This window comes from Corapipo altera, unplaced genomic scaffold (assembly GCF_003945725.1).
Source record: "Corapipo altera isolate COAL_440 unplaced genomic scaffold, ASM394572v1 23b, whole genome shotgun sequence".
Taxonomy (NCBI): Eukaryota; Metazoa; Chordata; class Aves; order Passeriformes; family Pipridae; genus Corapipo; species Corapipo altera.
In genome coordinates, this window is record NW_020884885.1 from 13,864,123 (window position 1) to 13,888,507 (window position 24,385).

At 37.2% G+C, this 24,385-nt stretch overlaps 1 protein-coding gene across 11 annotated transcripts in view; it reads right to left on the reverse strand.

Moving 5' to 3' along the window:
* Nucleotides 1-24,385, reverse strand: part of CUNH11orf74 (chromosome unknown C11orf74 homolog) — a 42,009-nt gene that overhangs the window by 9,598 nt on the left and 8,026 nt on the right. For 4 of the 11 annotated variants that reach the window (XM_027642534.1, XM_027642535.1, XM_027642539.1 and 1 more), the window contains exons 2-5: nt 20,328-20,480; nt 6,161-6,318; nt 4,535-4,630; nt 3,537-3,594 (exon numbers count right to left, since the gene is read on the reverse strand). In XM_027642534.1, the coding sequence (XP_027498335.1) occupies nt 3,537-3,594; nt 4,535-4,630; nt 6,161-6,318; nt 20,328-20,430 (415 nt within the window). In that variant the 5' untranslated portion in view covers nt 20,431-20,480. Of the gene's footprint in view, nt 1-3,536; nt 3,595-4,534; nt 4,631-6,160; nt 6,319-20,327; nt 20,483-23,110; nt 23,130-24,385 lie in introns of those variants that run through there. The other 7 variants (XM_027642532.1, XM_027642533.1, XM_027642540.1 and 4 more) reach the window with 3 other exon arrangements.

Genomic DNA, 24,385 nt, shown 5'->3' on the forward strand with positions numbered 1-24,385 from the left:
AGACACTACATTTCACAAAAATGCTGTTGATGGGCAGCTGAGAAGGGAGGCAATGATAACAAAAAAAGCTTAAAAGCTAAATTTTGCAGTCTCCTCTGATTCTCATGCTTCAGGCTGTTAGTCCCAAAGAGCTGCCTAGCGTGAAATCATCTCAAGGCAGTGCTAAATGGATTGCAGAGACTGGAGGAGAAAAACAAGAAAGGGATTCACCAGCTGGGGGGAGCCCCGTACTTAGAAAAATCCACCTAATTTAACTCTGAATCCTCTTCCTCAATCTGACTTTTCTGGAGGTAAGCATAGACTCAAAATATAAATGAAAAAGGCACGGATTATGAAAAATAACAGATATTGATATAATTTGCCTAAATAATTATTTAATTACTCAATAGTTATGCTTGGCCTCAGCTTCAAAGTAACTGAGTCAATTAGGTTCTCCTCAGCCTCTGTGGGGTTACAGACAACCAGGACCTTGAAAAGATAAATTTGCAGTAACTCAGTATTCCAAGCTGAACTAGGATGAGACTCTGACACCCTTGCCTATGCAGCCTCATCCATATATTTAACTAGTCCTGTTGTAATTTTAATTAATTTAATTTTCATTTTCTCTTGTATTTAAACAATAGCACACTCCAGGTCTCTAGACATGCTTTTCACATATTTTGTACTTTATACAAATATTGCCTATTATTACCTAACTACCCTTAAAGCCCTGCAGCAAGAGATTTGTAACCAGACCTGGAAAGGAATTCTGTTGATCAAACACAGGGCAACACAGGCACTAAGTATTCTCCATCTATCCCTGAAGAAAGCCTGATCATCTCTATTGTTGCCTTACGCAACTTACAGTTACAGATTAAATGCAGTGAGAAAGAGTGATTAAACAGTTCACCATACACACGCTGTCTCTACACGAAGCATTAAAGCTATGGTTTATAGTTTAGGGCAACAATTTTACTTTGCCAATCATGGTTTACTGTGCCAAAGTCCCACAATGCAAAGCATTGCCCTGGTTTCAGGCTTTCAGCCCAGTGATGTCAAAGAAAAACAGCCACAATGAATTTGCATATTGGCCAACTCCATGGGCTGTTTTTTTCATTTGTAAGAAGCAGCTGCATGCATTCACACCTTAAAAGACACTGAACTTTGCAAAATACATCAGAAAAAGAAAAAAACCCACTAGAATGACTCTTCCAGGACATTTCCCAAAAAGCACTAGTTTATATGAGATATTTTAACATCTATTTTCTATCATGCCTTTCACACTTGTCAATTTTGAGCCACTTGCCCCTAGGTGCGAATATTTATTATATTAATGTACAGTTGCTAACTTAGCTAACTGATCTGCCCTTTAAAGCTAAATGAAGCACAGAGATAAAAGCTTGTGGCAATTACACTAGCAAGGTGTGATATTTTTTACTGTGTAAAAAAAGATACAATATTTTTAGCTTGTTTTGTCAATATGAAGTCTTAAATCAATCATTTGTTCTGACATATAGGTGGCAGCATTTACAAATGCCAGCAAAAGAATGTCTTTCAAATTTGTGTCACACTTTGCTTCATTTATAAACTAACTGGAATTCTTCAGAATTAATCCCTATTAAGGTGGTCAATAGGGATATTATTTTAGATTACTTTATTATTGCAAACAATAGAAGTGACGTCATTTTATATTTTAAATTGCATTTTGTTGCTATGGTTTCTAAAGGAGTAAAATTTTACCTCTCTTATTACAAAGCCTTTCAAGTGGATTTTGACATGTACGACAATCATCAAGCTATAAGTGCTATTTTCTGCACTTAGGAGTCAAGGGGAAATTTTTTAGCCTGACTCAACAATGATCTCCACCAAAGAAGCCCCAGGCAAAATCCAGGCTGTGCATTTCCCAGGTATAAATTTCGATGCTGTTCACTTTCCTTACAGAGTTTAAAAGGAATAGTAAGTGTCTGGCTCAGCAGTGTTTCCATGCTGTAAAATGCAATCTAAATGCTTAATGATGTGATGAGTCTTGTTGATACAGTTTCTTTCTGCACTAAGGCAAGTCTGCCTCAAATGAAGCGTGTTTTACTAGGGGTTTCTAAACGTATGTGACTGATATTTACTCTTGCACACACACAAATACACAGAAATGACCCAAAAGCTGGAGAAAGGCAAGGTCTGTCATCATTCTCTGTGATGAGCTAACCCCAAGCACTAGCAGAGCTCTTCTTTCCTCACAGTTCCACTCAGTATTTTAGTGTTGAGCTTAATTCTCAGCAACCAATTTGGGGCCTGTTTGGAACTCACAACATCTAACCATACTTTAATGAACTAGACATAGACAATTATCATTTCATTACGATACAAGTGAAATTTTTATGCTTACATCAGTAAGCTCCAGGGTCTTTTTAACAGATATTACTATAATTTAAGGCATAAACACAGAACAATTGTCTATGAAGGGAAAAATGGGCACATATGAACACTACACTCAAGAGAAATCTTTGATGTCTGTACCTGATGTAGCACTGCTGTCTTCCTACCTTCTTTCTGAAATGTCCAGGTTGAAGTAAGAATATTTGCTGTAAACCTGACTTATGTTTATTAGGTTTATTATTTTCTTATGAGATACTAGAAGTCTCTAAGCCCTCTGACTTCATAGGAATTCTGCATATACAGAAAGACTAATCAAATCTTTACTGTAAGAGTGGACAGACCAATCAAATGGCAATGAGTAAGAAACCAAGGATCAAAGTCCTCCTCAGTAGCAGCTTCTGTCAGTGACCTCAAGCAAATCCCTTCATCTCTGTGGCTTGGTTTCTTTACACAATCACATGTATAAATGAGGAAAATTAATTTAAATACTAAAAGAGTGTCAATTCTGGTGGCAATAAAAACCACACAAGGACCTATGACAGACAAATAACTATAGACATTAACATTTCATTTATTTTTCGGAGGTGGGAGAGTTAAAATTATTATAGACATTCAACAATTCAACACAACTCAAAATGCTCATAATTGGAACTCTTAAAGAACTTCACTGTTAATTCAAAATCAGTCTCATCTATTTTAAGCCCAGGATGGAATCATTTTAATAGGTAGGGACAACATTTTCATTAAATACTTCCACTTTGCAGAACTGTCTCTTAGCACCCAATCGCTTTGTAAGAAACTTCTGTAATCAAAATAATTTCCATATAAAACAGAAGTGCAGGAAAATGCAGAAATGTTGCTAACAAGAAGTGTTCCGCACTTCTAAAAATCTTGACAAAAATAACTATTCACAAGGACACAGTTTAATAAATATTCCTTTTAATTTATTTTCTCATTACCTCTTAAGAGTGAGGAAATTAGTACTTTAATTTGGGGAATTGGGGCAACGTGGGGAATTTTCTGGCAATAGAAGAACTGAGGAATATCATTGCTTTTAGTTCTTTAATTAATGTCCATACTCTTGCATTCAAAGAAACATGTTCATGCTCATAATCTTTAATCATGTTCATACATTTGCATTCAAAGACAGAAAATGACAGTGAATATGGAGGGGGAAAACCTACCACTGCATGTCTCTTCATCTGAGTCTATATCTTCCCAATCTAAGTACTTGTCCACCTGCTGTAAAAAACCCAAATTCCAAAATAGATTAAGATGTATTAATTCCATTCCTTTTAGTACAACCTAGAGCAAAGCAAAAATGCATTAAATTGTCTGCTTCATCTTTTCAATTCTCCCTTGCATTTTTTTAAGAATATGAATTTTCTTTGAAATGTGTAACCCAAAGGAAATACTTTTAGGTATAATATAATAATTGCTGCCAAAATTGCCGCATATCAATGTAAGTGATGGAAAGAAGCTCAAGCTGTACAGCAACTTTTTCAGGAACTCAGTGGAAAGATGGAGAAGTAAAATATTTTCATAGGAAAAAGATAAATGATAAGTTACTATGCTATTTTGCAAGTTCACTTCATATGGCACAGAGACAGTACATGCTATAGGCAAACTAGAGCTTGATCCTTCTGTTTTGACATTAATGGTGAACTGATTGGGAAGTAAAAAAGCTAAGAATAATTAAATTTCTAGTATTTCATCTGGGACATTGCTCTACTGTTTTTTTAGACTGATGTTCCTTGAAAACAGTCTAAACCATCTAAAAGGTACCAAAAGAAAAGGCATTTGTCATTTCAAGTATCACTTTGAATAGATGCACGGGGTGAAAGGCCTTTACCAGCCTATATGTAACTAGTGTTACCATGGAGGATTTACTATATGCACTGAGTTGTCTGCTGTGTTTCTATGAAGTAATTAGAAATGTTCTTAGATAAGTTTTTCCAACCTGGTTTGACAACATTCACATCAAGAGTTACATAACCTTTACACTCTAAAAGCACATACTCACTAATATTTGAAAAAATTCTGGATTTCTCTCATTGTTCTTTCCCACAGATGGGAAATAAATACATCAACAAATTGCAAGTAATTTATAAGTTAATAAAGCAAAAATCAGTCATGTTCTGATCATAATCTCCACTCAGAAAAAAATCAAAGAAAACCCCACCTTCACTCTTTCAGACAGACTGAGATTCTTTCCATCTGATCCACCAGCTTTCCAGCTCTCATTCATCATTGTCTGCAGGTAGATATGTAGAAATACCTACATGCACAAACCAGAACCAAAGTAAGTCAAAGCTTGTACTGATTTACACATACAGTTCACGGAATCACAGAATGGGTAAGGTTGGAAGGGACCACTGGAGGTCACCTTGTCTAACTTCCCTACTCAAGCAGTGTCCCCTAGAACACATTACTCAGGATTGTGTTCAGACAGCTTTATATACGTTGTATATAAAAATTTTTAAGAAGTGAATGCAATGCTTCTGAAAATAAAACGGATGCAGGTATTTCCCTGAAAACCTACACAGGACCAGACTGAATCAATTGGAACAACAGTGCAAGTAACCATAACATGCCTAAAAAGCAGCATTTAGAGGAGTAGCACTGTTTTCAATAGCAGTTTTTTCCCCTCTTTCCTTTCCTCAGGGTAGGCTTAAAGATCACAGTGGTCAATTTACCCCATTACAGCCTCCTCCTGCTACTACACTAGCAATTTTTCTAATGCATTCTACTATCACTGTATTTGTTTCTTAAACTGCAAATGTGGCAAAAATGTGCAGCCATGTCTGAAGCTTTTTTCCTTAGATACAAAGACAAGCATTAAGATGTTCTGTTACAAAAAGGATACTGGAATTCACACATTGCTTTATGGACAATTCAAAGTGGCTAAAGAGACCCAAAGACAGACTATCCCAATGAAGCAACACTATTCTTCATGAAAAAAAATGTTAAAAAGAATCTTGTCATTATTATTACACAATTAACTGACAGAATGTGATTGTTTTAAAAGCCTTGCTTGATTCCACCTCAAGTGGAATAGTCCTAGTGGGGAGGAAAAGGTCATTTTGTGCTCTTTGCCTGAGGCCTGGCAGGCCCACCATTTGAATACCCCTAAGTGTGTTGCTCTGTGTATTGCACAAAAGGATGTGCTACTTCTTTTTTAATAAAAACTTTAATGAAGGGAAATTTTGAGTACAGGTTAAATCACAGCTTTGTCACTTTGTCAGGTAGGAGGGCAGAAGTTCTTAACAAGTTGACTCAGATTTCCATATCACTCTCTCCAGATGACGTCTGTTGTTTTCCTGTCCCTACACGTTAAATCCCTAATCTCATATGTTTCAGAAGACTAAAAATGCCTCTGGCCTGCCTGCTGTTTACTTAGGCATTACTTCAGGCATCTGAAGTAATCCAGCTTCGGTAACACAGAACTCCATACTTCCTAAAATCTACAAGAAACAAAATAAATCTTTACGTGCTGGCATCCATACTCTCAAGATTTCTTTTCCTTTTTGCCAACCTCTACTACTTACTGCAATCTTCAGCAAAAGCATCACATGGCCATTGCAGGGCACCTTAGTTAATAGCTGGATTATGGCAGCTCTTCAGCAAGGCAAATGCCACTGCCAAACACGATCCCTGTAGGTGCCTCTCTAAGCATTAAACACTTCCATAGTATTTTAAATATTTGCCTCGAATCGGATAAATACCACTAGCCTCTAACATTTGAACAGTGTATCTCTTCATATTTTCAATGTGGTGCCTGTCCACTTGGACAGTTGTAACTCCTTACCTCATTCTCATTTGGCATCTGTGATGGAAGAGATACCCACATTTCTTTGCTTCTTTCAGGTGAGCCATTCTGTTTATTTCTGTTTGATAATTCAGAAGTAGAAAATATTTTTCTTAAGTAGTCCACTTTATTTCCTTGAATTGTCTTCTCCTCTTTCTCTGCAAGGAGAATCACACCAGGTCAGATAACATAAAGCACTACCCAAGAAAAAGAAAAACATGTATTTCCTTAGATCTAATACTGACTTATTTTACACATTCACTTTTCCTCTCATGCTCAGAGCTTCCATGTGCAACACAAACAAGTATTTTGCAGCCCTTATCATAAAACCAAATATTCATTTGAACTTCAAGTGCATAGAGTATCACCTGTTCCTCCATACTGAAAACTTAATTGTCTCAAAAGCTTATGCAATGTACAGAAAAATTTATAAAACCAACCAAGAGCTGAAATACCCAAAAAAGCAAGACAGTAGAATTATACCTCAGCTTTTATTCTAAAGCTTTATTTAAATTCTCTCTCAATTCTGGACAAAATGGCACATAACATGTGCGCCCATGTCTTCATCTGACACTGCAAACACCAATATATATGAAGAATCTCTTCTTTGAGACACTACTATACATCAGTCCAACAGCAACTGCACACAGCTATTTCAGAAGTACACTTTTAACATTAAAACCAGAAAACCTCCCTCATTCCGAAACACCAACACACACTCCCAACACTTATATCTCTAATTGTAAAATTCCATCAATGATGCTTACATGGGATCTGTGCTTACAAAATCACTTGACTTGTCAAGGAGATGACTAATCAATGATGTATCTTCTGACCATGCACAAGAAAGGGCTCTGATGTTGATCATAGTACAGAAATGATCTGGGCCACAAATGGAGTAATTCTTACACTTTCTACATCAGTATCTTGGTATCACCCTATTTATACTGGCTATTAGTAGGTTCACATGTGAACCTCACAACCACTAAAGCAAATGCCCATGTTGTCTAGTACAGAAGTGAGCTTTGGCAGTTCTTCTCAGAGTTGGTACTGATACTGGCTGGTTCAGGGTCAGTATTCACAGAGCTCCTGGGTGTCCATGGACACCACCACTAGAACCTCCACCACTCCTCCACCAGTCCAGGGCTGTGTGATGAGATGTACTGACAGGTCCTATAATTCAGCTCCTATGTCTTTAGTTAGAAAAACACCTCGTTTCTTTACACAGTGTTACTTTCAGTGTTTAACAACTATAGAACGCTCAGTAATCTGAGGGGAAAATTTTGCAACTAAATACTTTTTTATTGGGATCAGACTAACAAACAGCAGTATACCAGTGATACTTCATTGCCAAAAGTTTAGGTCCAGAAATTAAGGAACAAATACAGATGTTCAAGCAGGGTTTGTTCCCTTAAGAAATTCCTTTGGTCTTGAAAGACAGACTGGAAAAATGTTTTGACAGTGTATTTTCAGAAGATCAAAATAACTTCTCTTGGGCTTATTTTATACATCAATAGTGGCTAATTGAGTCCTCACTGAAAATAGGGAAGTATTCAGAAACAGAACTGAGTATTTCAATGATAATTTTTGACATCTTTCAGACCTTTAACAACTCCTTGGACAACAACAGCAAAGTTAAGACAACTATAAGAGCTTCTGACTGTCTGACCAGCCAGGGCCCCAGGGCACAAAGGCTACATCTAGGTGATCATCAAATGAAATGTCAACAGTACTGGCTGGATCTAGGAGCTGCTCACAGACAAGTATGTGCATGGATGTGTGGATTTCCAAATCCATGCTGTATAGTTGGGTTTTTTTCCTTCAACATGGTAAAAAATACAGTAATCACGGCCAAAATAAAAACGCAGTACTTTTTCTTTTAGAAGTCCCATTATCAAATATGGAGCAGCTACAGGACAATCAGTTCAAATAAACTTCACACCATATTCTCTTAATGAAAAACAAATGCTCATTTAATGAAGTTTTTTGGGTTTAGTTTAAAAAATCCGCTTTGCAACCACAAGAAACACCGCAGTGCATTTCTAAAGCATAATTATATGTTACAAGCATTGAAGCAATTCTTGTGGAGAGTACTAATGATGCCCTTGGGGTTACTACACTGAGCCATACGGCAGAGTTCTTAATACCCTGGGACAGCTCTGTGCTGCCATTACTATGACACAAAGAAAGAACTGGCAGAATGGGTATAACCTGAAGTCCACACTCTTATATAAAGTAGGGTTCATAGAAAGAAAATTGCACCAGACCAGAGCAATCTAGCAAACAGATTTTAATGTTCACATCACAGATGGATTCTCTGAATAATTCCTAAATCCCAGGACTCTGTGACATGTGGCTTCTCCCCACTTTTTTAGCAAGTACTTTCCTAAAACAATATTTTGATACAGCAGCACATATGAGCAATCTCTTCCTCCTACACACTCTCTTTTTCAAGTCATGGAAATGAAGCAGCATTAGACAAGAAAAACCCTCTTTTAAATTCTTGACTGGTAAAATGGTTACTCACTATTTGAAGAGACTTTTACAGTCACCCTACTTCATAGGATGGCTATCTCAAAAAGCTTCAATTTTTTGTTACTGTAGTAGTAAAGCATGGATGGACATCCTGTTTTATACAAAGAACTCGCAAGTTTTATCTTAAAGACTGACAAGACACGAAAGGATATTAGTGTATTTTAAGTTAAGTGTATATTGGTGAATTACTGCAGCCAAACACCTGCAGACCTATAGAGTAACGAGGGACCGAGGACCCAGTATCCTCCCTGTCCACACCAGGAGCATTTATGTATGAGAAGTGATAAAAAGCTTCCAGAAGCCATACAATTTTGTCAGCCAGACCAACAGAGAGACAAAAGAAATCATCACTGGAATGATCAGCAACATAATTCATACAGATGACAGATTCTGAACAAACATGATATTCCTGTACTAGCCCGTGCTTATTTTGGATACCACTGTGGTCATTCTTCTGGGATATAAATCAGATCATTCTTCTTGAAAATACAGATTCTGAATTTTCCAAAGAAAATAATATAATTTTTAGCATCAAAAAACCTATGACACACAGTTGGGCAGTTATAATTAGGCAGTACATATGAGCTGACAAACTTCCTTTATTAGGTTATATATTTTCTGGACAGCTGAGCTATTGTCACAGCTAAAAAGCTAGATAGATTAAATAGCTGGTAAGAAATCAAGTGCATTCATAGTCTTTATGTGCCATTTACCAACTCCAGACTACAGCTAGAAGCATTATCCCTTTTCCTAAGAGATCAGTCATAAACTTTTGTCAGAAACCTTTTTCTGGTTAAGACCATTGCAGAGTTATTGGGTTACAGAATATTAAACATTACTTTTGATGAAACATTCCAACTGCAATGTAATACTAGATTAATGACCGCAAGTGAAAAAAAATTCAGAAAAAAAGTGACTAAGCAACCCAAAGCAGTTGTTAAAAGCAAGTCTGCAGACAGAATATCAGCTATGCAACCGTGAGCATAATGAGGCCATGCCATATAAATTAAAGGGGGGGAGGTAAATTAAACATTATGTTGCTAGCCTCAAGCACAGTGCCTCACGACCAGTAAGATCCACCTTCAGATGTCCAAAGTAATTACTGACACCTACAGCTTCCCAATGCAGGTATCACTTAACTGGCTCCCTCGAAACAGTTAACAGTCATGATCTTACAAAATATTATTAAAAACAACACACATAAGTTATTATAAAGTTAAGGAAACTACAATCTGTAGTAGCAGACAAATATCACAGATGTATTTCTTTGCTAATGTTCTGAATTTCAACCATTTCTGTTCCCGTTTCTGAAAAAGGGGAAGAAGGAAGGATCACATTCAAGCCAGCAAGCGAATCACTCTGCCTTTCCCCTGACTAAGTGATAATTGACTCATTATTCACAGTCACAGCTCTCAACCTGCCAAGATCCTTTTGCAGAACACTGGCCTTCACAACATGTGACTTAAATCAAAAATAAGGGATACAAACACAACAGAATGTAGCAGAGGAAGAAAGTTGAAATGATGGAAAGATTCACATATTCATCCTGCAGACAGATTTTGTCTCACTTTTTAGACAATTTACTGTCTGTATCTTAAAAATGAAGTAAGAAGCCAACTTAGGTCTCTAGAAAAGTATATCTGAGTCTCTCAAAAGAAGTATCCATCATAATGGTGTGTCACCAAAGAGTATGGTGTACACTTCAGAAACATGTTTGTATCAGAAAGTATATGAAGCTTGATAAATTATTTTGTCTCCTGCTATCTATCCTCTATATTGCTTAAAATTCTGTTTGTCTTCCAATTTGGAAGGGAATCTTTTGAAAACGTCCACTGATCACTCACATCTTTCAGAGAATATTGGATCACAAAAGCAGAGAAGAGAGTTACCTGTATTATCAGGAAAAACTTACTGTCAGTGTAATCTGTTAGATGACATAGTAGTCCCAGAAGAATGATAAAAGTCTCATGGTCTGAAACATTTCAAAGCCAGACCAGACAGAGCAATCAGTAACATAATATAGAAAATCTGGCTTGGGATAACACACTGCACAAAACAATACAAACTACCAGATATTTCCCACCTTTTTTTCAATTGAATTAATTCATTCCAAAAACAAAAACTGGTTGAGAATTATAAACAGACTCCTTTAACTATATAACAACAACAACAAAAAAACATACAGGAAAGCTACTACTGTAAGTTCCACCTTACTTTTTTATCTTCAAATCCTGGACTGAGGGCCAGCAGAAGGCCTGTGAATCACTTAAATCCCTTCCAAGCTATGCTTTGATGAAAAACCTGGGATTCAAATACTACAGTGACTTTGTACAGGACTCCTGAACAAAGAACAATTTTAATCAGAGTAGCATAATAACTGTCTTGAACAGAGGTCACAAGTACAAATTTCATGTTCATTCACTATCTCCATTCTTGAAACCCATCATCAGCAAACAACCACATTTTAAAACAAGAACAAAGACTGTCACTGAAATGTTTCCATAAAATATCACTTTGACATGTTCACAAGGTGGTAAAATACTGCAGAAGTACCTGTATTTACCTATTTGTAACTATGTAAACCATTGTACCGCGCTGAGTTCATCTACCCTAAATGACAAGCTGTAAGAGGTAAAAAAACGAAATTTCAAGGCTTAAAATCCAATTTGCTGGGAAGATAATTTTTAAAGCCTTCTATCAATTTTTGATAACGCAATCAAAGCAGCCCCCAGATTTTCTGCAGTAATCCAACCAAAACTTCCAGCCTCCCTCTGCTTGTATGTTCTCCTGCTGAGAATAGAACAAAGTGTTTTAAAGTTACTTAGCCTAAAAAAGCCTTTCTATGTTCTCCAGATATCTTACTGTTTCTTTGTATTTATATGCATAAATCTCTGTAAATCAATGCGGTTTGTCCAAGTTTTCATCACAAAAACTCAAAGTATCCCATGCAGTAAGTACCTGGAGGATTTCAGTATTAGGGTTCTATATGTCTGCCCATAAGTAAGAGCAATTCATGGGCAATTCAGGCACCTAAATTTCATCACATAGTCCTGTTTTGGGAGTCTTAGGGCACAGCCTCCTGCTGCCACTCAAAGAAGCAGGCGATGCGTCATAGATACTGTGCCATATCTGCCCACCCTCAGCACTTGAATTGGCTATCCCCTAACTACCTGCATTCCTGTAAATCCCATTCCAATCTTACTCCACCACAATCCTCACTAATTTCAATGACAGTGATCTCACAGTAGCACTGAGGAAGCAGAACTCTTCTGTCAAACTTGATCTATACAGCAAAGAAAATAACTTGACTAAAATACTTGCCTAAGTGTGCAAGTTAGGCAAAAATTCAGCTGGTGCAGCCTTTTTGTCTAAGATCTTTGATCTTATCTTGATTAAATAACAAATTAAATAACAATCCACAGAAAGTATTGTTTAGCTTTTTTTTTCCTTCAAAAAGGTCATTTTTACTATAATCAGTAATATGGCCTTGAATTTTTTTCTCAGTTATGCCAATTTTTAAGGATATCTCACTACACCATGTCCTCAGCTAGGATAAGTCCATGGAGTGGGACAAGTAATTTCAGTGGGACTATTCCTCACCTAAAAGGGTCCCAATTGTTACTTTTGGTTGTTATTTTTGAATACTTACTATGTTTAAAAATCAGTTAGGAAAGGACTTTCCTTGTGTGTGCTCCTTCAGGAGAAAGATGAATGACTGCTACTCTCAAGTATATTTCAGCCATGCTCACACGCCTGCTCTAACTTAATGTACTACAGTAATACTTCTCTAAAACCAACAGAACTCCTAATTTTCAAAAGTTTAACTGTTCTTTTACTGTATCAGTCTCTTTCCCTTTTTACTAAATGGAACCTATGCGTTCTGGTTTTATATAGTGTTTATCTGTATCAATATCTATGTCTCTGTTGTGCTTTAAATAGTCTCAGTGTTAGAAAAGAGGCAATATTTCTTGTTTCTACCTCATTCACACCAACTGATCATTTAAAAATACGTATGATTCTTCCACAGTTCAACACTGTTTTTGCTGGATACCTTCTCCATTTGAACACTAATGTAGTCAGTCACTTGATAATTTCAGTAGCCTTCATGAGCAAAATCTGGCTTCTTCCAACAGAGGAAGATGAAAAATAATCTTAAAACAAATTCAGAAAACAATGAGAGAAACACTGAACAGATCCTCAGTGGATATTAACCAGTACAGTCCTATTAAGGGAGCTACACCTCTTAGTATACACCAGGGATCAAGTGATATCTATCACCACCAAGCAATGCCAACATACTAGAGCAGATTCCTAGTTCTAACAATAAAGAGTGTTTATGTGATAGGGGGAAAGCACAGCTTTCTAAAGGCAGAGGCTGTACAACTGATAGTATTTTGTAATTATAATTTGAGAGAGTATCAGGATATAAAAGCTGTAACACTTTTTCCAGTTGAAAAAGGTAGGCCTGCTTCCAATAGCTTCAGAAAATCTACACTGTACTTTGCAGAATGCAAATACTGCTATATTTCATAAATTCCATTTCAGGGACAGTTTAAGAAGAGCTTTAAATTAGACAGTAACTAATTGGAGAATACTATTTCAGTGCATAAGAGCTCCAGACTTCTGAGTTTTGGCTACACTAAGCCATACTTTGAAGCTTAGCTAAGAAAAACAGAATGTATTTGAGTTTATTTCTTAAATAAGCACTGCATTTGCTACACTTGATTTTTTTATTTTTTTTTACAGTCAAAGAAACCACAAACGTGCTTAAAGTCATTCTCAGCACAAGGAAACTACATTAAATACATATGTGGAGAGCACTTTAAAAGAGCAGGAGATATACTAAGAAATCAGGGCAGAATCAATTATGAAAACTTTCTGTGTACTTGCATCCTAGAAGAATTCAGCACTAGTAGGCAAGTAGACAAGCGCTGTAAGAAACAAGTGAATTGTATATAATTAAAAGCATCTGACATCTCCATACAAAGTGTTCCTTTCTTAACAAATAATATCATAAAAAGATTACAGCAGGTGGGAACAAACTAATAAAATGTCAGAGAGCCCAGGAAAATGCTTGATTTTAGACATTATAATCACAACATTAAAGCATCCTGAAAAGGTCTGGTTTTGGTTGTTGTTTTTTTTTAAAGGCAAATACCTACTTTCTTGAAATTAGGCAATTGTATTTGATTTTATATTGAACACAGAAAAGCACTCAATTCTATAAAGAGTTTAGCACTTAACTGGAAGCGAAGTTACTTGATTTCTGTTTCCTGATTGTCCTGTTAAGTCACTATATATAGCTCTGATCTCTGACATTATTTGCTCTGTGTCATTTCCACATCTGTAAAAGAGAGCTTCCTCATCTCATTGCAATGACATGAAACTAAGCCAACAGCTGCAGTTAGTACACTTCGATGCCTTTCAAGACAAGGTGATGAGGTACAGCAAGAGTTCACTCTGTGTTACTGCTTTTTATAGTACAACAGAATTCAATCACTGCCAATATGTCACTGTATGATGGAACCTTTATCAAGCTATCAACAGCACAATCACAAAATATTTCCCTTTCCTACATTCTAGAAAATCTAAGTTATACAAGAGAATGAAAATGCTTTTTTTCTTTTATCTGAAACAATCTTTAGAAATTGTTTAGTAATAAAGACATCACAGAAAAAAACCCAAAACTGCTATCAGGGAAGCACTATTATTGAAGGGCTGACCAAGTTTCCAAGAGTCTGAGTGCCTCTGTCCTTATCTGGTGCTGCCAGTGAGCTACTGTGCAATGAACACAAGTCATTTCCCTTTTTTTAGGTATATTTTTTTTTCTGTCTATACAATGGAGATGAAGTATCTTGCACAGCAAATACCACGACAAAAAATATCCATAAAACAGATCAGCCATTATTATTTCAGAAATAATCTATTAAGTTTGCATCTCTATGTCTGGGGTTTTTCCTACATTTAGGGGCTCTGTATGATGTTTGATTTTATACTATATTGAATAAAGGTTACACAGAGATAGGTACTGAATTTATGATCAATAGAAAATTGCAAATTTTGTCTCCCAACCAATTCTATCAAATGCTCCAACACAACACATCAATAAAAAGCTCTGAATTGACGCTGTTCCCCTATTTCATGCCCTGTTTAAGTTCCGTGGGGATGACAGATTAATTTAATTAGTTTTATTGAACTGTCTACTTGCTTTTATTGGAAAATACACTCATAGGCTGAAATTTCTCTTGGGGTTAGCATTGTCCTATTGGTCCATTTTTAAAATTAAAGTGAATTTACTGTCATTTCTTATATAGTTTTCTGCATTGCTTTCTGCTGAGAAGACTCACATTTGTAAAGTGCCTCCACTGACACTTATACAGGAAGTTGAAAGCTTTTGTTTTTCCTGAATGTAGTTAATGCAAAAAAAGCAACAGATAGCTACCATCAAATGGACTGTGAACTGAATACATCGCCCAGCTTTCACTGGATGTTGATCACAACACAGAAAATGGCTCTTGCAGGCCACCTGGAAGCAGAGAAGTGGTCAGTCACTTTCAAACTTCCTCCACTTGACAGTTTGTTTGGCACAGAAGTACCAAAACAACAGCACTGAGGCTATGAAGTTTATATCCAAGATTTCGTTTGCTTAGATGGGTCTGATCAAAGTCCTTGGACTTCAGCGCACTGCCAGGCAGTGTGAGGTGTATAAAACAGAGTAAAATGAACAGCAGGAATGGAATTAATTTAATTTCAGTGGTCAACTGCCCAGGACTATGGAAAAAAATACAAATTTAAACTTGGGTTTGGGTAAGAATTTTATTAATGGCAACATTTTTCTATGCAGTTGACTGATCCAGAATCCTGTATTTTCAGAAGTGGGAGAGGAGTAACTTAAAATCTAGATGAAGAATTTGAAGCCTGGAGGATTTGGGGGGTTTTTTTCTGTAGTTTTTTTGCAGATGGTCAAATGAGATATTTTATGCTCCAGTTAACTTCCCATTCTTCCTCTGAGTTTAGAAAAATGAGCAGATGCTGCCTTCTAATTTTGGACATCATAGTTCTCTCCACCAGATTTCAAACACTCTTCCTATGATTTGAACTCTTTCGTACTCTGTGGGAATTTTTCTGAAAGTAGGGTTGGGTGTATTTTCATGAGATGTTCTCCGAAGTTGTTCTAGGAAATATATAGTTCTGAAGATACCACTCATTGACCACATCTACAGAAATCTGAATCATCCATTTTTTTGTAAATCCAGCTCTTCTGAAGTTTCTTCAACTGCACAATCAATAAATCAGTCTTAAAATTTTTCTCTGTACTTAAAAAACATAGCGGAGTTGTGCACTCTCAAGACAAAAGTCAGTTAATTGTTTTGTCATCAGGTTGTTTTTATACTCAAAGATAAAAGAATAAACTAACAAAAGTAAATATATAACTTGGCATAAGCATAAGGGGGTTTAGGGATTCTAAGAACAGCACAAATGAATGTATTAAAATAAATGACTAAAACACTTATTCCTCTTACCAGTGTCTTTGCTCTGACTTCCCACAAGAGGAGGTCTTTTCTTTTCCAGATGCAAAACTTTTGCAAAGCTTGAAAAATGCGAGCATGAAAAATTTCATCTTTCTGAATCTGTGCTTTAATTGCTAAATTATATTCCCAAGGATTCACCAGCCCTTTCACCTATCTATTCATCTTGTTCTTATCCATATCACAAAAAGCACACTTTGGATGGTATAAGTAGGAAAAATAAGAGACTTAACTAGAATCTTAACCTAGCCCTCAACTGTCCGTCCATTACAGAATCAATAAAAAGGGGTTAAAAATTTTCCACTTATGGAGGAAGTGCTTTTTAAATATTATGTATTCAAGATATATAGGTCATGTTCTGTTGGAGCATATATGTTTTAAATGCTGAGGTCAGACTTTTAAAAATACATTTATGTATGTTTATCCATGTTCCATCAGATCTGTAGATGTGAGGTAAAAGTCTTACTATAGGATTTACTTGTCAATTAGTCTATGAACTCTCATTCTCTCACTGCACCAAGTACAATTTAAGGAACAAAATCATTGGGATTTTTTTGAATTTTAATCAGGAAGATTAAATTCCCATATCAAAGATATAATTTTATGGTCCAACTAAGTTATAAGTTATCTGTGTGATAGTTACACCATACACGTCATGATATCTATTATACAGAATTTAGAAGGACTTATTTTAACTCCAGATCTTGTTCTATATGAACTAAGAGAATATCTTTTCAAATATAGCACAAGGAAGAATGGAAGTAGTCAAAGGTCACGCATTCAGATACCAAAAAAACATTCTAAAACTGTGATTTTCTCGATTAGGATATTAGCAATTCATAAAAAGTCAAATGGAAGTCAGGAATGTAAAAATTTGCTAACGCTCTTTCCCATATTTATAAGAATGAAACTGTTCTCTAAGCAGAAGATCCTAATGTGTTCACAGTGGGTCACTCCAGGCTATTTAGCTCTTTTAAGCTAGGCCAGAACAGTCAAGGATGCTTGGGTCTTTATATCAAGATATATTCTTTACAGTATTACTGTGTGCAAATGTAATTTATGAAGAAAAATTAAACAATCGTTAGGGTATATAGGAGATGCTGGAGAAAATATCCTTGCAATCCCAAATATAGACCTAGGACAAATTCATAAGCAAGTGAAAATCACCTTCTATAAATCTGTTTCCCTGTGAAATCAATGGGATCCAATTAGTTCTGTGTGTGGGTCTTCTGTTTCCAATGTTATGACAAAAATCTATCAGATGACAATGTTTTCCAAGGATTTTTTTTAAAGACCTCCTATATATTTATGCTTGGTTATTTGTGTATACAAATAGCTATCTCCATATCTAATTAGGCAGGACTGCAAATTCTCACATTAATGCTCATTGTACAAAGATTTGGTGTGGGGGTCAATACCATTATCAAGGCCAAATTTAGAGAGGTAATCTGAAAACAGTAAGATTTTTTGCCTGACAGTAACCACAAATATGTCCCCACAGTAAATATCTCATCTCATTACACCAAAGTGAAAACTTCTGGATTCTATTACCAGGTAAGTTGCTTTAAAAAAAAAAATTAAAGTCGAATGACTATTTTTCAAATGCAAAATTAAGAAACTAACAATGTGATATTTTATAAAATATTTTGCACTGTTCTGATGCTAAAATGCCTTATGTTTTAAGTGGAATTTTTGCAGGTCATTAGTTCATAATGCAAACTAGCGCCTTGGATATTTTTAAAGGAAAATGAAGGTAGGAAGAAAACAAGCTGAGCTGTTTAGTTTATACCATCATACCTGCATTTCTAAGCATTTGATTCAGGTAAAGCTCTACCTTTTATACAATTTTAGTGGCAAATGCTATAGTGACAAAGAAAGTGACTGAAACACATGCTGAAGCTTTTTGCAAGTAGCATCATGATAAGCAGCATGCTTCTACAAGAGCAGCTATCCCCAGTGTATCAATCATACATAAGAAGACCACAACCGGATTTTCAATCTTCTTATCTCATTTCCCAGTGTCTCCTTGCTCTTCTATTTTTTATAGGGAGGAGAGACAGAAAGTTGCCACAAGATTATTTCTGTGGCAGCTTCAACCCCACCCCCCAATGGTTTTCTGCTCAGTGCCTGTGACTGACAGTTCTGCCTGAAGGACAAGGACAGGACAGACCTCTGAGTGCCAATCAATGGAGCATGCCACATGATGTATTGAAAAATACAGTGCTTCTGCAATAATATGAGAACATCATTTTTAGTGCAAAGTGGTGGTAAAGAGATTTGTGAGTAGCTTGTATTTATTTTTATGGTACCAGACTTAACATGGTTAAAAGAAATAAACCCGAGCTACAGAATTCAAATCCTGTAATTAAGCAATGCTGAGATCAAGGTTAAGCACCACCTTTTATTTCATCTGCAGAGCATGAGACCTTTTCAGCCCAATCATCTAATCTGATGTGCCTTCATCCAAGTTACCTATTAGCTCGGCACAGAATGGATACAGTTGGGTTAGGATGGAAGAGACCACAGTGGGTCATCTGGTCCAACCTCCCTGCTCAAACAGGGTCATCCTAGAGCACAGTCTGCAGGATTGCATCCAGCTAGAATCTGAGTATCTCCAGTGAGGGAGACACCACAACCTCTCTGGCCAATCTGTTCCAGTGCTCAGTCACCTGCACAGTAAAGAACTTCTTCCTCAAATTCAGGTGGAACTTCCTGTGCATCAGTTTCTGCCTGTTACCTCTTATCCTATTGCTTGGCACCAATGAGAAGAGCCTGGTTCCATCTTCTTGACATCTTCCCTTCAGATACTTATATACATTGATGAGATCCCCTCTCAATCATCTCTTCATGATGCTAGACAGGCCCAGCTCCCTCAGCCTGTCCTAAGTGAGATGCTCCAGTTCCTCAATCATCTCTGTCACCCCTTGCTGGACCCGCACCAGGAGCTCCATGTCTCTCTTGCACTGAGGAGTTCAGAACTAGACACAGCACTTCAGATGCAGCCTCACCAGAGCTGACTAGAGGGACAGGATCACTCCCTCAATCTGTTGGCAGTGCTCTTCTTAGTGTACCACTGGCTTTCTTGGCCACAAGAGCACACTGCTGATTCATTGATAGTTTGTTTTCCACCAGGACCCCCAGGTCCTTCCCCACAGAGCTGCTTTCCAGCAGGTTGGCCCCCAGCCTGTAGTGGTGCTTGGGGTTATTCTTTCCCACATGCAGGACCTTGCACTTGCCTTTGTTCTGCTCTGCCATCTCTCCAACCTGTCAAGGTTCTTCTGAACGGCAGCACAGCTCTCTGGGTCATCAGCCACTCCTCCCACCTTTGTGTTGCCAGTACACTTGTCGAGGATGCATCTGCCCCTTCATCCAAGTCATTAATGAATAAGTTAAACAAGACTGGTCCCAGTATTGTATCCTGGGGGACATCATTACTGACAGGCCTCCAGCTAGACCCTGTGTCACTGAATACGACCATCTGACCATTCCGCCAGTTCTGAATTCCCCTCAGTGCCCACTCCTCCAATACACACTTTCTGAGTTTATTTCCGAGGATGTTGTAAGAGATGATGTCAAAGGCCTTGCTGAAGTTGAGATAGACAACATCCACTGCTCTCCCCTCATCCCTGCAGGTAGTTGTTTCATCACAGAAGGCAATCACATTGTAGAAGGCAAACACACAGGCATAGCACAGCAGGCTAGTGTTAGTAAACCTGTGAAAATTTTGCACACCCCTAATCTCAGCCATCTCATACTATTAAGTACTTTAATTAGGCTCTTCTCTTATGGAAACTTTTCAAGCAAAACAGTGCAGGATGTACTTAGGAAACATCTATCCTTCCATAGGATAATTCCATCACCGCCCTAAAGCAAGCAAAATGTGGTTACCCACCAGTACAGACCTACCTTAGCAGTCTGTGAACTAATCTAAGGAAAGTTGTCCTTAGGGTTCCCACTGCTGAGCAGAGAAACAAAAGCATCACAAGGATTTGCCTAAGGTCACAAAGCAAGTAAGAAGCAGACAAACACTAGATACTACTGCTTCTCCTTTTACCTTCCCTTCTGTCTGTGATTTCTAAGGAGAGATTTGGGAAGTTACATACCTTTCAAAAGACAGGTGAATGTATTTAGAAACTCTTCATGTGACTGCTCATGGCTATTAATAAATTGATCAAGGATGCTGTTCTCTAACAGTTGTTCTCCCATGATCCTCACCTTGAGAGTCGAACAGGTGGATTTGCTTTAGTAGGCTGCTTCTGCAATAGAAAGAGAAGAGCCATATGTATCTGCAGGCAAAAAACAAATCAACTGAAGAGTCCCTAATCCACATAGATGGACAGCAAAATTTCAAATTTTTCTTCTCTCCTAGTGAAGTTCTGATCTTGTCAATGAACTTTACAAAGTTCCCAAAAAATTCAAATGGACAGAGAAATTTTAAGTACAAAGGGAGAAACTTCAATCATCTATGCCTGGAATTTAAGACCTCAGGTAATATGGGTCACAGAAGTGCCATCTTCTCTCAGTGGTGTTCATTCCCTCATTTTAAGTTGTTCAGTCTTTCAACCCCTGCCTTCTGTGCAGAAACAGCAACCACACTCACTAGCATGTTGTGTTTAACAACTGAGACATCTGTACATTCAAAACTTGGACTGAATCCATCATTCTCCAGATGCACTGCTCACTGTACCATCAAAGCCACTAACCCAGATTTTGAACAGCATGTTAAATCACCATGGCATGTGTGTGTATGCTGAGACAACACACAGGACAGGTGAGTATGGTGGAATGGGGCAGCCACATGTGAGGACCACTCTCAAGAAGAGAACAAATTATGAGAGCTAAGGGAAACCCACAGAGGGTTTTCTGACTTGAGAGTCACACAGCAACAGCTTTCCAGCCGATCTTCATCACTTAACCAGCCTCTACAGGAAACAATGGCCCTGAAAGAGTTCACGGTGAAGTTTGCTGAAGTTAACCTTGCCCCTTACTTATAAAAGCTGTGTGATCCTAAACAGTTACTTATGCTATTGATTTCTGATACACATGGGTCCACACTACTGTAAGCAGAAAAACACAGGTGAGGGCATGGACACACAAAACAGGCACACTGTCTCACAGAGTAGTAACTTAACTAAAAAATGCAAATGATCAGTTTGTATACATAAACATGATCAAGATGCAAAAATGCATTATACACTAAGTGCTTGATTTGCCTGTGTTCCTCTGTTTCCTCTCTTGATTTAACATAGCATTAAGAAGTGGATTTTGAGGATGAAAGCTTAATTCTTCAGCAAAACTTCAAATCAACTACACTAAGGAAAAGCTGCCAACACGATTTTAAAGTTATATAAGATCTAAAAAGAATTGATCAGAGCCGAAAAGGAAAATGAAGGATAATTTCAAATGTAAAACTCTAATTTTGTTGGATTGCCTGCTTGTAAGGAAGACTAATGCCCTGAAGATATAAAAAAACACGCATGTCCGCATGACCTAAAGTTTAAGTTTTCTGATGTTTTACAAAAATCAAACCAGCATTAATCTCTCTGTGGACTGACCAAGCAGAATATAATTCACCAGACTCTCAGAGTGATTTACGTATTACAGTGGTTTGAGAGGGAAGCAATGTCTTCTATTCATCATTATGGTTAAATTATTAAAATCATTGTTTAAGGTAATTTCATTATATGAAATAACACAGTGATTTGTAAGGCTACTGTAAAATTATATACATAGATTTAATTAAGAAAATGTTAATAACAAACTTTTGTTTTTCTTCGGTATCTGGTGTCTAGGACCTCCAAGCCCCTTATAAACACTAATGAAATAAACTTAACAATACTCCCATGAGGAAAAGCAAACAAATATTATTCCCAATAACAGATTAAAAAAAAAGGGGCACCAGGAGTTTAAATTACTTGAATACAGATCAGTGGAGGGCTGACAATAAAGCTTAGATTACTTCGTTCTAAAATGCTCTAGGAAACTAGAAAATTAATATGCAATTAGGGGGAATAGCTGTATCCTTAACCAAGCTGACACAGTTTTCTCAGTGAATGCCATGCTCTACAACCACTGGATCAGCAGCCTGAGACTGAGCACCCAGATCAGGTGGCACCAAAATTACACATCTCAATTCTTACTCTGCCGTGCAGCCTCTACTTCCTACAGAACTTAGGAAACTTCACTCCAGATTTTCCCTTGCACAGCTGTTATTGAGGTCTACAGAATCATCTCCTCATGGAGCAGAAAAATCAGCTAGGTCCTAATGACACCTTAGGCTCTGTCAGAAAAACAGCCATTCACTCACACAATAGAGAGGAGAGACTGGCAGCTGAAACTACCTGTCCCCTGTTTTCAATTAGTTCGAAGAACCACAGGGCGCTATAGCATCACCCTAAATGAAAGCAAGCACAGAGGATGGTATTTGGAGAACATCTACTATCCCTGAAACTGAACACATGGTTAGAATGAACGGTACAATAGTGTTCAAAAACTTATCTCAACCTACCGAGGTTTTGGTATTTTTAATTTCATTTTGCTTTTCTGCTGCCTCCCACCCACTTTATTCCCGAGTCTCTCTTAAATGAATACCACGCTGTGTCAGTTGCAGAGAAGCTTTCTGATGTGAACAGCTGAAACCAGGGGGACTGGAAGACTCTCACGTGTGCTAAGGAGCTCACCAGTAAATTCTACATAAATAAAGGGCTTCAGCAATCACACAGTTCACAGCCTCAAGGCAGTGAGTTCTTTAAACTGTCATGAAAAAAATGTACAATAATGGATTGGAATCCCCATAATTTATAAAGTGGATACGATGACACCACTAGGAATGAAATGACTGCATTGTTCTGCTAGAGAGTAGCTATTATTAAAATCAAAAACCTACCCTATTTTTCCCAAAAGGCATCAAACTAACTTGGAGGTTTCAAGGAAAGTAAGGCAAGGATATCTGATCCTTTCCCTGTGCTGGCTTTGGATAGTTTTGGAGTCAAATATCATTCATGCATTCAAACAGCAACTATGTTTTCTCCTTTTGCATTTCACTCCTGCTCATCCACCCAAGTAACTTTAATGAGGTTTCTTGAGGTAATCGTTCATTAAGCCTTGCTGATCATCAGCAGATAGTGCAAAATCAATTTTATTTCTCAAAATGCAGTCTTCTTTCCAGCAGTTTAGAACAAATCAGAGGTCCCTGTATTGAATCACAGAGGCAGGTCAAGTGAATATTAGCATGATTACAATTATGCAGTGGTTAGTTCTATTAAACAATACAAAATGCGGTGAAATATAGGCTTCCTGGTTTATGCTGCATTTTCAAGTGCTTTATTATGTTTCTCTTAAATATAATAAAGGCAGTGAAAAAAAAATCAAGATTCTGAATTTTTAAATGGAAGGAGCAGTAAGCTAATCCTCTCTACAAACTCAGTAAAATCTTATGTAATCTTATTTTTCTGGGAAAAAAAATACCTCACTAGCATTTCTGGCATAGGTTCAAGTCAGGTTTTTAAGCTACGAATTTGCTCTCCCAGAATTCACTCTCAATTTTAAAAAATAGGGTTATTCATAAAGTTTTTTTATCAATCACTCACAGGTTCATGAGAAATACCCACTAGGTACACCTGTTATCAAGACTGTGTAATCTATGTCTGCAAAAATGAGACTAAACACAAAGACATTATTTTAAATCTTACACTCTGTTACCAGAGTACCTGCTCAATCCTTTTTCCCCTATAAAACGATCACAGTAATTATACCTGTCTCAACTAGCTTTTTTCAAAGGGGTCTTTACATTTTTCAGATCTAAGTAACCTCTCATAAAAGTAACCCTAAGCAACAAGCATTTGTGAAACATCTCTCAACCATAAAGGTTTTACAAGTCAGTCTACACGAAGATCCTGATTCTGGGGACTCTCTTGGGCTGGCTAGTTCAGCAACTAGCTCATAGTAGCTGTCTTAGTGATGAGGTGGGCTGCTAATGCAGAAATTGTCTCTGAGGGTTGGCTGCTCACATAGTTTGGCAATACTGCAGATGTACAGGCAAGTCTTAAGAGTGCAATAAACTGTCAGGAGACCAAGTTGAAAAACAGAGATGCTTCCTGTTTACTAAGGACAATGAGAAAGCACACTATGTTTCAGGACATCAGAGTCCCCTCCAACCTGT